This window comes from Carex rostrata, chromosome 19, assembly GCF_964058835.1.
Source record: "Carex rostrata chromosome 19, lpCarRost1.2, whole genome shotgun sequence".
Lineage (NCBI taxonomy): Eukaryota > Viridiplantae > Streptophyta > Magnoliopsida > Poales > Cyperaceae > Carex > Carex rostrata.
The window spans coordinates 3,219,393-3,231,207 of NC_135936.1; the positions used below are offsets into that span (position 1 = coordinate 3,219,393).

The window sequence follows — 11,815 nt, forward strand, 5'->3', positions numbered from 1 at the left end:
TATAATTGAATTTTTTTTCTTCTTTAGTTTTTATATACTTCGTCTCCTTATAAAATATAAAAATGATTATTTGTAGCTCATTATAGTTCTGGAAAACATGAGTTCAAATCGCATCTGTTACATTACATATATTTTTAAAAAATTATGTTCTAGTCACTTCTATTTAAATTTTCTAATTCTGCTTCCGACTGCAACTCGGAAGAAATGTGTCAGATTGAATGATTTTGCGGTGTTCGCATCTCCATGGTTTAATTAGTTTGTTTATATGATGTTTAATTTATTAGCAATATATCTTAGTCTTTCGTAGATATAAAGTGATAATCTGTTCATCCTTTGTTAAATTTCACTAGGGAAAATGACAGCTAGTTGATTCTTAATGAGAAGATACAGTTGCATAATATGTATGGTGGTTATATGCTAATTGTGTTTCATTTGGAAATTTTCAAGAATGTATGAATGAGGCCAGTACGCGACTCTACAATATATGCAAATATCATATATTTTTTTTTCAATTAAGTTGTTTCCGAGAACTAATATTTGAGCTAGTAATTAAAACAATATAAAATCACTACTTTTTATAATGAATTGTCGATTCAAAATTCAAAATAATAAAAAATCGTCATGTTCTATTAAAAAAATGACTTTTATTCTTTCTCAAAAAATTAAGTCGTTCACTCTTTTCAAAATTATGAATTCTATTCGTTAAATTTTTTTTATGCTGTAATCATGGACTATTCAAAGTATTTGAATTGATTCAATTGTTATACCAAGACCATTATCTCGGAATTGTTGAATTGTAGATTTGCGATGTATGTTCTTGCTCAAAAAGTAAATGACCCGTGTTAATTAATACTAGCAAGATTTTCGGAACCATTTTGTTGCTATTTCAACAAAGCTTTTTTTAATTGAATATATTTTCAACAAAATTGAAAAGGGGTTTTTACAACTGTAATATGGTTAAATTTTCATAATTGGAGGCTTAGATTTTGACTATAAAAAATCAGTGCACAACACCAAATTATACAGATTTAAATGTAAAATGATTGGTTTCAAGACACATAACTTCTCATACTAAGAATCTAAGATCAACTGAGGGTCAATTCAAGTTGTTACAATTAATTGTCATTTTTTCCTTTACAATGGATCTACTAATGGTCAAGAAAAGTAACTAAAACAAATTAGGTTAAAACAGTTTCCCGGCAAACTCCTTAAAATCCTGGGCTTTACAGGAGGGACTAGCAAATGCTGCAAATTCCTTGAGATCAGACATGTTTCTCCCGAGTTGCAATGCTACCTTCGTTGCAAAGATTTCTCCATTTTCCCGCGAGTTAACATCCGGCTCACTCAAGTTGTGCTCGATCTCCTCTTGTAACCGCCGGTAAAACCCGGCACAGTTCCTAAGCAACTCAAAGATCATCCCCAACTGTGCACCATGTCCCAATGTGTTCACAACCGGTACTAAAGCTCCCCCGACGACTGAGACCACTGGGGCCCACGATCCACCGATTGGAGAACCCACTAGCCCGGCTGCGATCGCAGCTGATGCAGCAATTACGGGTCCTGCCGTGGCTAAACACTTGTTGATGCTCAATACCAACTTGCCAATCTCGAGGTAATTAGACTCATCTTTAGTCCTTAGCACATTTAGTAGACCTGTCATTGCCTCCTCCAACTCCTTGTTCCAACCATTTCCATCGATTTTGTTCTGATTCTGCAAATTTTGTTTCTGTTCATTTTCCTTTCGAGGCCACCAACATGTGGGCTCCACCTTCTCAGGGAACTTTTCCAGCATGCCGGGGAGCAAAGGCAGTGGATAAGCCTTGTCAAGCGCAAGCACCTTATCCATCGCCAAATTTACATCTCTTTTTGTGAAACGAGATTTTATACTTAGCATTTGGCCGATCTCGCGCCCAAGTTGCTTCCACAGCCTAGTCGCGTTACGTTGTTCTTCAGCCAACTGAGATGGTTGTATCTTGTTAACTATGACCATCATGCCGGCTGCGGCTGAAAAAAGAAGCACAGATGAGAGCTTGAACGCGAGTACATGTGATGGTAGGGCCGCATATACACCGGTCATGAGAGAGGCGGAGAGAGACAAAGAGTTGATAGAGTGGAGAAACAGATGGTTCCAATTATTTCTCTGTGTACCAATTATATCATGCATTTCTGCTCTGTCAGCTACAGCCTCGGCGATGGCCCGTAGCTTCTCAAGTGACAATGCGCTCTCTTTTGGGCTACGAGGTGACCTTCTTTTAATGATTTCGGTGATGACAGTGTATTGTTGTTGGTTTAGGGTTAGATCCTCTAGCTTGATCATGGGCTCTCGATTTTGAATTGCAGCCGTTCTCCTTGGACTGAGATCAGAGGTACTGATACGGAGGTTCGCACGGCAAGAAATAGAACGGCGCTGACGCGAGTAAGATGTGGAGGGTAAACAAAGGCCTTGGGTTCTCAAACTTGCCATATTGCTCGTAATTGATTAACCTTTCTTTGATAATTTGTTGGAGCTTAGTTTAATGGTGATTTTGATCTCTCTTTCTTCTCTTGATTTTCTTGGTGTTATGATGGTTGGAGAGAACGGAGAGTGGGAACGTGTATTTATATATATGCAAGTCGTGATGTTAGTTGGAATATTTTGGTTGGGATATTGATTTGACTCGGTATACTTTGACTGTGATCGATGTATGAATAGTATACAAGCGTATGCTTTGAATAAGTTGTATTGAATGTTCAATGTTGATTGTTGAAGGAGTCTAAACAGTACAAGGAATTTATCTTTACTCAAAAGTTGAAACTGGACTAGCAACTGGGGCTTTGAACGCTTTGGAGCATGTCTCTCAACGGGGGATTCAACAGTGCACCTTCCTCTCTGACTGTCAAACTTTAGTAAATGCCTCCAAAGCCCAACAACCACCAACGGAGTTTGACTGGAGAGCGCATAAAGAGGCATATGACCGAATTTTTTATTAATATCCAAATTTTATATTAAATTTAAAAAAATATCCGAATCGGTTGGTTTTTTCGAAATCTACCCATTCCGGAAAAAAAATTTCCGGAATTAAACTCTAAATCCGGAAAAAAAATTTCCGAAAACTCGGTTCTAACTCTGGAAATTTTTTTTCCGGATTTAGGATTTCTTTTTTTTTTTTTTTTTTTTAGGAAATTTTTTTTTCCGAAATTTTTTTTTTATGAAATTTGTTTTTCAGTTTTTATTTATAATTTATTTATTTTTTGTATTGAAGTATTACAAATATTTAATATATTTAAAAAAAAATAGATGGAATACTATATAATTTGATTTATTCGAAAGACTGCTACAAATAATCCGGATCAATATTTTTCATGCCGGATTTTTTACGGTTGTAAAAAAAAATAATATAATATAATATATGTATATGTATATGTATATGTATATGTATATGTATATGTATATGTATATGTATATGTATATGTATATGTATATGTATATGTATATGTATATGTATATGTATATGTATATGTATATGTATATGTATATGTATATATAATATAGAGGTGGGCTACGGTGAGTTGCGAAGTATATATAATATAATAAAATTCAGTTTAAGTTTTCGTTCAACGGTAGGCATTCAACGATCGGTATTTTCAAAGTCCAAACAGATCGTTGAATGCCTACCGTTGAACGAAAACTTAAAAATATATAAATTTTAGAAAATTAAACATAATCAAACAAGGGTATTCAACGATCTGTTTGGACTTTGAAAACTTTGAAAATACCGATCGTTGAATGCCTACTGTTGAACGAAAACTTAAACTGAATTTTATTATATTATATATACTTTGCAACTCACCGTAGCCCACCTCTATATTATATTATATATACATATACATATACATATATTATATTATATTTTTTTTTTTTACGGCCGTAAAAAATCCGGCATGAAAAATGTTGATTCGAATTATTTGTAGCAGTCTTTCGAATAAATCAAATTATATAGTATTTCATCTATTTTTTAAAAAATATATTAAATATTTGTAATACTTCAATAAAAAAATAAATAAATTATAAATAAAAACTGAAAAAAAAATTTCCTAATTAAAAAAAATTTCGGAAAAAAAAAATTTCCTAAAAAAAATCCTAAATCCGAAAAAAAAAAAAAAAAAAAAAATTTCCGGAGTTAGAACCGAGTTTCCGGAAAAAAAAATTTCTGGATTTAGAATTTAATTCCGGAAAAAAAATTTCCGGAATGGGTAGATTTTGAAAAAACCAACCGATTCGGATATTTTTTTAAATTTAATATAAAATTTGAATATTAATACAAAATTCGGGGCATATGAAATTTGGAAAAGGTTGAAGTGTAATCAGGGTTTTGACTGTCAGTTCATCCCGAGAGGCAGTAATGGGGAGGCTGATTCTTTGGCAAACAAGGGTAGGAGACTGGGAGAATCATACATGGGTTTTACATATCCTATGTTTTTAATTTAAGTTTTTACTCTATCTTTGGTTATAGGGTAAGCTGATGCGATGTAAGTTCAAGGTGTTTTCTTTGTAATGTGAGGCCTACGGGCATGAGGTAATCAAAAAAAAAAAAAAAAAAAACTGGACTAGCGGCTTGAGATATTTTCTAGCTATAATACTAAACGTCCGATCTGAACATCCAAAATAATATTTGAGATATTTTCTAAAATCAGGAACATATATTAATTAAATCACTATGACCACACACATCTGCTGAAAACAAAATTAAACAAACGATATCTAGCTTTTCAAAAGAAAATAACAACCCTGCAACTGAAATCTGATATCGAGCTTTTCTCAAAACAAATTAAAACAAGCGAGATGTAATTGAATGGTCTTGCAAATAAGTCTAAATTTGGTTTTTTAACTATATGATATAAAAGGACATGGCTAGTTAATTCCAATTCGTTATTTTTATATGTATATGTACGAAGCTAGCAAGTCTGAATGGAAAACAAGAAATTATCAACATAAAAGAGGAACTACAAATATAATATTTTGCTGATTTATTGCCGAAGAAAATAAAGGTTTATCAGATGTAAAGCAATGGTGGGCACTGGACAGTAAATACATTACAATCATGAATATATTTTTGCAATCAAAAGAGGGGGCAATGGTCATATTAATTTACAATTTTGTTAATGTGAAGCTCTATATCAGTTGATTTTCAAAAATACTAATTCATATTGCGACAATTTTATTCCATTTTAATTCCATCAGCCATGAATATATTTTTTGCAATCAAAAGAGGGGATAATGGTCATATTAATTAACAATTTTGTTAATGTGAAGCTCTATATCAGTTGATTTTCAAAAATACTAATTCATATTGAGACAATTTTATTCCATTTTAATTCCATCAGCCATGAATATATTTTTTGCAATCAAAAGAGGGGATAATGGTCATATTAATTAACAATTTTGTTAATGTGAAGCTCTATATCAGTTGATTTTCAAAAATACTAATTCATATTGCGACAATTTTATTCCATTTTAATTCCATCAGCCATGAATATATTTTTTGCAATCAAAAGAGGGGATAATGGTCATATTAATTAACAATTTTGTTAATGTGAAGCTCTATATCAGTTGATTTTCAAAAATACTAATTCATATTGCGACAATTTTATTCCATTTTAATTCCATCAGCCATGAATATATTTTTTGCAATCAAAAGAGGGGATAATGGTCATATTAATTAACAATTTTGTTAATGTGAAGCTCTATATCAGTTGATTTTCAAAAATACTAATTCATATTGCGACAATTTTATTCCATTTTAATTCCATCAGCCATGAATATATTTTTTGCAATCAAAAGAGGGGATAATGGTCATATTAATTAACAATTTTGTTAATGTGAAGCTCTATATCAGTTGATTTTCAAAAATACTAATTCATATTGCGACAATTTATTTGAAAAACTCCGCTACAATTTCTAGATTAGTTCTAAATTTTCCTACAATTTCGAATAGGAAAATTGATTTTTGAGTAATTGCGGCAAAAAGTTTGTACAAGTGAACATTTAAAAATCAACAAAATTGAAATGTCATAATTTTTTACACGTGCATAGATAAAATGATATATATCATATCCAATTGTTTTATTTTGACTTTTAAATTTTAAATTTTGAATTATTAAAGTTTTTAAAAATAGAGACAAAAAACAGAGGAAAAGAAAATGGAGGCATTTGAACCCTCCTCAGACAACATACAAGTAATACATTTTTGTTCATAAAAATTGATAATAAAAAATAATAATAACAGCATTAGTAACAATATTATAATTTGGTCTCATTATAAAAATAATTTGAGGAATAATAGTTCTTACGAATAATAATTGCAAAACTACAAACAGCTTGAGGGTGTACTTTAAAAAATAAAAAGAATCTACATATTAACCACCAAGAAAGGCTGGCCATACGAAGCACACCTGTCATAAAAATATCGTCTATTTGTTAAGAGCTATTCCACCTTTTGCTTGCCAGATTTTCACCTTAAGAAAATCACTAATTTATGTACAGTTTTGGGATGATGGGGTGGCCGTGGCTTCACAGATTGGATGCTGACTCATGCACTCACACGAATCAAACCAATGTTACCAATCGGTACAGCAAGCATACATTAGCCTTGGCAGAATAGTAAAGGAAGGATGCCTTCTAGGACACGGGGAGTGCTATTTACTGCTGCTTGCTGGACGCTCTGGAAGGAACGAAACAGCAATTGTTTTTAGAACAGATGCTGTCCACCAAGGTGTTTAGCTCACAGAGCGGTACAAGAGGAACTTCAGTGGTTGCGTTGGTGCTGAGTACAGTACTGGTACAGTGAGGGATTCAGAGGAAGGCGTGCCAGTAGATGTAATTGATCATTTTTATATTTTTCTGTAAAAATCTGATAGCCGCTATATGGTTTTCAAAAAAAAAAAAATACTGATTCAACCCTGTAGTGAAGTGAATAGTCAAAATTACTTGCGCTCATGTTCTATATATTTCAATTGGAAATATCATAGCAAAACCCGGTTATTTTTCTTAGAGATCTTACAGGTGCAGTTAACGGAAACTCTTTTAAAATCTGAGCTTGTACATTTCATGAAATAGGAGCAGTAGTGAGATGCAGCAAAAATATAAATTTCAAATTAACCTAGAGTGACTGACGGATCATAACTGGACATATGAAATACCAAAAGATTACTAATTTAACACAGGATTTAATTTTACATCATTAAATAAGAATAACTTGATAGCTTTTTTGGATTCAGATATGCATACCGATTTTAAATCCAATTTTCTTGTAATGAAAGTTTTTTTGAGGAATCTTGTAATGAAAGTACCTATTATTTCAAATAAATAAAACCTAAAAAGGAAACAATTGAAAATCTAAATTTTACAAATAAAGATGGAGTTCTGCAATTATTGGTTCTTGAGAGTCATAGTTCTTGCTCTTAGATTAAGAAATATTCCCCTGCAATAAGAAATTAAAATAAAAGAATAAAAAAAAAACACATTAATTCATAAATCAATGTTTTATTAAATTAAAGTTTCGAGATTAATATGTGATAGAGCAAAGGGATGTATGTACCAGCAGCACGCAACAAAACTTTGAAAGATCACACGTAGCTGGAGAGGCATGTATAGATGGTTTATCCATCCCACTATAGGCCAAAACTGCATAAAAATATTACAAGTAAAAATCAGGGAAATTGTGCAAAAGTTCCAACTTGACCTATTTAAGTAAATTACTTAGAAAATAAAAATATATAATCAGATATTTAGGTGTATCCCCAAGAAGAGAGTAAGAGTAAAAACCTTCATGAAAATCAACTATATCTATTAGGTTTGCAACACTAAAGCTAAAGCAGGAAGGGTATATGTGCAATTATCAAATCTTGGAGAGTTTCAGTAATTAATACCATCCATGCAGCAAGCTGAACAGAGGGATATTGTTTCTTGACTCTCATTTTCACCTCCGACCAAGGTCTCCCTGTAAAACAGTAGTCTATTTATTTTGGAACTTCCACTCAAATAACAAAAAGTATCTTCCTTTTTTTATTTCCTTTTAATGACATTTCTTTTTGTTTCCTTTCTTGACTTGTTGACAATGTTTTACAAAAAATTTGAATAATTGGTTTGGATTGATTGAGCCATAATCGGTAGGTACCATGCCAATAGAGAAAACAAATGCAAGGAAAACTAAATTATTTGATACCAAACAACTCAGATCTGATGAGTTTTAAATGCTAGTACAGTGTGACACTTCAAGAAGTTGTTGATTAAACTTACTCTCTACAACCAATCCATAGTAAAACAAGAATACCAAGTTGTTCCAAGGAGATAAGGTCACTTGTTCAAGCAACACCTGGAAAAAAAATAGAAACTCTAGTAAATTAATTTAATTACTATTAAATAATAATAATACTGTGTTCATACTATTGTTATTAGTATTGCTATTTGTATTAGTAGTATTAGTTTTATTAGCATCATTATTGTTGTTCTTATTGTATTAGTACAAGTAGTATTATTAGTTCTACAATTTCAATATTGCTTCAATCGTCATTACCGGCATAATCATTAGAATTATAATTATCATTCCTACTACTATAATCGTTACTGTGATAAGTAGCATAACTGCTAATAGTATTCGTAGTACCATTATTAGTATTACTGTTGTTAATACTACTATTATTTTTGCTATTACAACTATGTCAATACTATTTTTTCTCAAAGAAAACTATTTTAATACTATTACATTTAGGGGAAATTGGTTATTTGCCACTCCAAAACCTTCAAATTTGAAAAATGTCATCCCGAAATTTGAAATTGTAATAATGCCACTCTAAACTTCATTAATTTTTTTTTTTCACTCCAAATAATTGATAACTAAAATACCCTCCCTTCTTCTCTTCTTCTTCTTCTCCTACTTTCTTTTCTTCTTTATGTTCTCCTCCCATGGCCAAGCAATGTCGAAAATTGACAACAAGATGTGAATCGAGCGCATATCACACTAAAAAAAAGATGATACCACCTCTACCTCAAGGCCGGTACTGCAACGTCGTGGACATGAATGCGAACCTTGGTGGATTTGCCGCAGCTGTGGATAAGTTCAATGTGTTGGTTATGAACGTGGTTCCCGCACACTCTGACAAGAACACGCTAGGTGTCATTTTTGAGAGAGGGTTCATAGTCACGTACCAGGATTGGTGCGAGGCATTCTCAACATACCCAAGAACCTATGACTTGATTCACGCTCATAATGTGTTCAGTATTTATCAAGACAAGTACGTATCCACAAATTATAAAGAAGCTCTCAAATTGAAAAATGGGAAAAAGAAGCTCTCAAATTATAAAGCCAAAAATTGAAAAAGAAGCTTTCCATTTTCAACATGGTCATGGTCATGGCCATGGGAGGAGAATATAAAGAAGAAGAGAAAGCAGGAGAAGAAGTAGAGGATAAGAAGGGATGGTATTTTAGTCATTAATTATTTGGAGTGGCAAAATTAAAAATTAATGAAGTTTAGAATGACATTATTACAATTTCAAATTTCAGAATGGCATTTTTCAAATTTGAAGGTTTTGGAGTGGCAAATAACCAATTTTCCCTTACATTTATTATTACTACTACTATTTAGTGTTATTATTATTACTACTACTGTTGCTACCATAATTATTATACTATTTCCCTTAAATATCATTACTATTGCTATTTGTATCATCAACATCATTATATATTATTTCTATTAATTATTGATACTAATAAATTTGTTTGTTATTGTTAGATTGCCCAAAAAAAGCCTTATATTCCTTCATCTGTACCTTCTTAGCAACAGTTTTTTTGTCTCTCTTTCCTTTGAAAATGGAATCCAGCGCCTTGTGTACTACATGACCAAAAGGCCCTCCATATGCAAATCCAAAAAGCTGTTTTTGTGAAAAGAAAAGATTAAGAAAAAGGAAACTAAGCAACTTCTATATTTGTAAGAACATCAAAAGTTGTAATTATACTAGGATTGGTGACGAAAAGGACCCCCAACACCCGCACCCCCAAATAATAAAAATCACAACATAGCGGCCTTACATCAAATTGTCTTTATATTTGGTCAGTAATATATAAGAAAACGGAAATAAATCTGCTACGATTCTAAATCTAACCTTTCATTTGTTTTGAGATTCGTTCATTAAAAACAACTTCTATGGAGATTCATACAACTCAAAAAATAAAAGGTTGGATTTAGAATCATAGGACCCTACAATTCCTCAGGATCGTAGCAGATTTATTTCCATAAGAAAGCATTTCACACTCAAAACTTCATGGAATGGCCAATTAGCCCAAAGAAATAATTCATTTTTAAATTGGCAAATTGATGCACAGTATGTGAGCATTACTTATTTTATTTTATCTTGTTTGTTTAAAGATATCAAATGCAATCATGCCTGCCTTAAACAATTGCCTGTGGCCAAAACTTCTTACTAATCCACCATAACTGATCCTAATTCACAGCATCGATCTTTTGTGGCAATTTCTTGTTTACAACTGCATACTCAAATTAAAAAACGGTACGTGATCTCATCCCCAAATCAATAACCCGGTACAAGGATCAGAAATCACCACACAAGAAGATAGAAAAGGGATAGTACCATTTTGAGGAGAAGGCGCCTCAACTCAATCTTCTTTATACCAGAGAGTTTCTGCGCAGTTGAGTCGCTGATCCCAGCTAATATCCCCGCCGTAATCATCTATTCAATTCTCCCCCAAATCAGGAAAATTAAACCGCAAAATTAGTACAATCAAACATCAATTTGAAATTAAATAATGAAAAGATCGAAAATGAACAAAGAGAGCGAATTTTCTGCTTAAATATTGTTACCTTTGTTCTTAATGGATGAAGCTGGAGTTGGAGCATGTACTGGCTCCATCCCTTCTTTACTATCTCTCCCATCTCTCTCTCTTCTCTCTCTCTCTCTCTTTCGCACTCTCGTGCCTCTTTTTAGGCGCTCTACTTCTCCTTCTCTCTGTGCTCTCGCTGGCAGAAACACTGCTAAATTGCTTAACAGGTGGGTCCTATCATTAATGATCGTGTAGGATTTCCTGAGTCGGTCAATATACCAAACCGTGTGGTTAAGAAAATCTGGTGGATCCCACAACTTAGAAGCTTATAATTCCAAGTGGGTCCCGTAGTCAGTAGATTTCTCTATATTATGGTGTTTTTATGTACACAGAGAATCCGAAAGATCATGTAGTTGAGCAATAACAAATAAGCAATGTGACAAGCATCTCCATGGACTATGGCAAAATTAAATAAATTTAATATCGCAACAAAAGATTTCCGTATCCTCTCTATTGGCTTTTATTCTGGTTGGCCTCCGATTTCTTGCTAATTTAATGATATGTTTAACAGTTTAACAATATATCATGCTCATAATAAAAAAAAAAAAAATTCCTGAGAAAACGTAATAATTTTATATTTGAGTTAATTTCCTACATATTTTTCAAGACATCTCTAAATTCTTATTTACCTCTCAAGTCTTTAATTTATCTTATTTGTTCCTTAACTCTTGTAACAATTTCTTATTTATCCATCACTTAATCATTTCAAAATTATCTCCAATTGAATTATAAAAAATCTTGATTAAAAAATTAAAAGACAAAATTGTCCTTCTTCTTTTCTTTTTTTTCTACGTCATCTGTTACGAGCCCACCAAGATTGAACAGAAGCACCTCGAGCTTTTCATTTCCAATTATCAGTGAGTTGGGTTGGGATTTGGAGGTGAGAATGGTTTCATAGGCTAAAAAGGGACAACTAAGATATATTAAAGGCTTGAGTG

At 32.3% G+C, this 11,815-nt stretch overlaps 1 protein-coding gene and 1 pseudogene across 2 annotated transcripts; both read right to left on the reverse strand.

Annotated features, from left to right (window-relative positions):
- Nucleotides 1-1,094: 1,094 nt before the first annotated feature.
- Nucleotides 1,095-2,557, reverse strand: LOC144571576 (putative F-box protein At4g22030 pseudogene; annotated as a pseudogene).
- A 4,612-nt stretch (nucleotides 2,558-7,169) lies between these two features.
- On the reverse strand, nucleotides 7,170-11,026 carry LOC144571577 (peroxisomal membrane protein PMP22-like). Of its 2 annotated transcripts, XM_078320915.1 has the most exons (7): nucleotides 10,858-11,024; nucleotides 10,628-10,726; nucleotides 9,809-9,910; nucleotides 8,279-8,354; nucleotides 7,909-7,979; nucleotides 7,578-7,663; nucleotides 7,170-7,460 (listed from the first exon to the last, which is right to left on the reverse strand). In XM_078320915.1, exons 1-7 carry the CDS (start codon nucleotides 10,927-10,929, stop codon nucleotides 7,409-7,411), a joined length of 558 nt encoding a protein of 185 aa, XP_078177041.1. In that variant the 5' UTR covers nucleotides 10,930-11,024; the 3' UTR covers nucleotides 7,170-7,408. The 2 variants fall into 2 exon arrangements, with proteins under 2 accessions (XP_078177041.1, XP_078177042.1); XM_078320916.1 differs by lacking the exon at nucleotides 7,909-7,979 and having other exon boundaries at nucleotides 10,858-11,026.
- Nucleotides 11,027-11,815: the final 789 nt, after the last annotated feature.

Excerpts from the sequence above, each read along its gene's own strand:
- LOC144571577 (XM_078320915.1), bottom strand. The coding sequence starts at position 10,929 with ATGGGAGAGATAGTAAAGAAGGGATGGAGCCAGTACATGCTCCAACTC. Across the intron at positions 9,911-10,627 it reads GGCGCCTTCTCCTCAAAATG|CTTTTTGGATTTGCATATGG; the intron begins GTACTATCCCTT and ends TCACAAAAACAG. Across the intron at positions 7,461-7,577 it reads AGTTTTGTTGCGTGCTGCTG|GGGAATATTTCTTAATCTAA; the intron begins GTACATACATCC and ends TTCTTATTGCAG.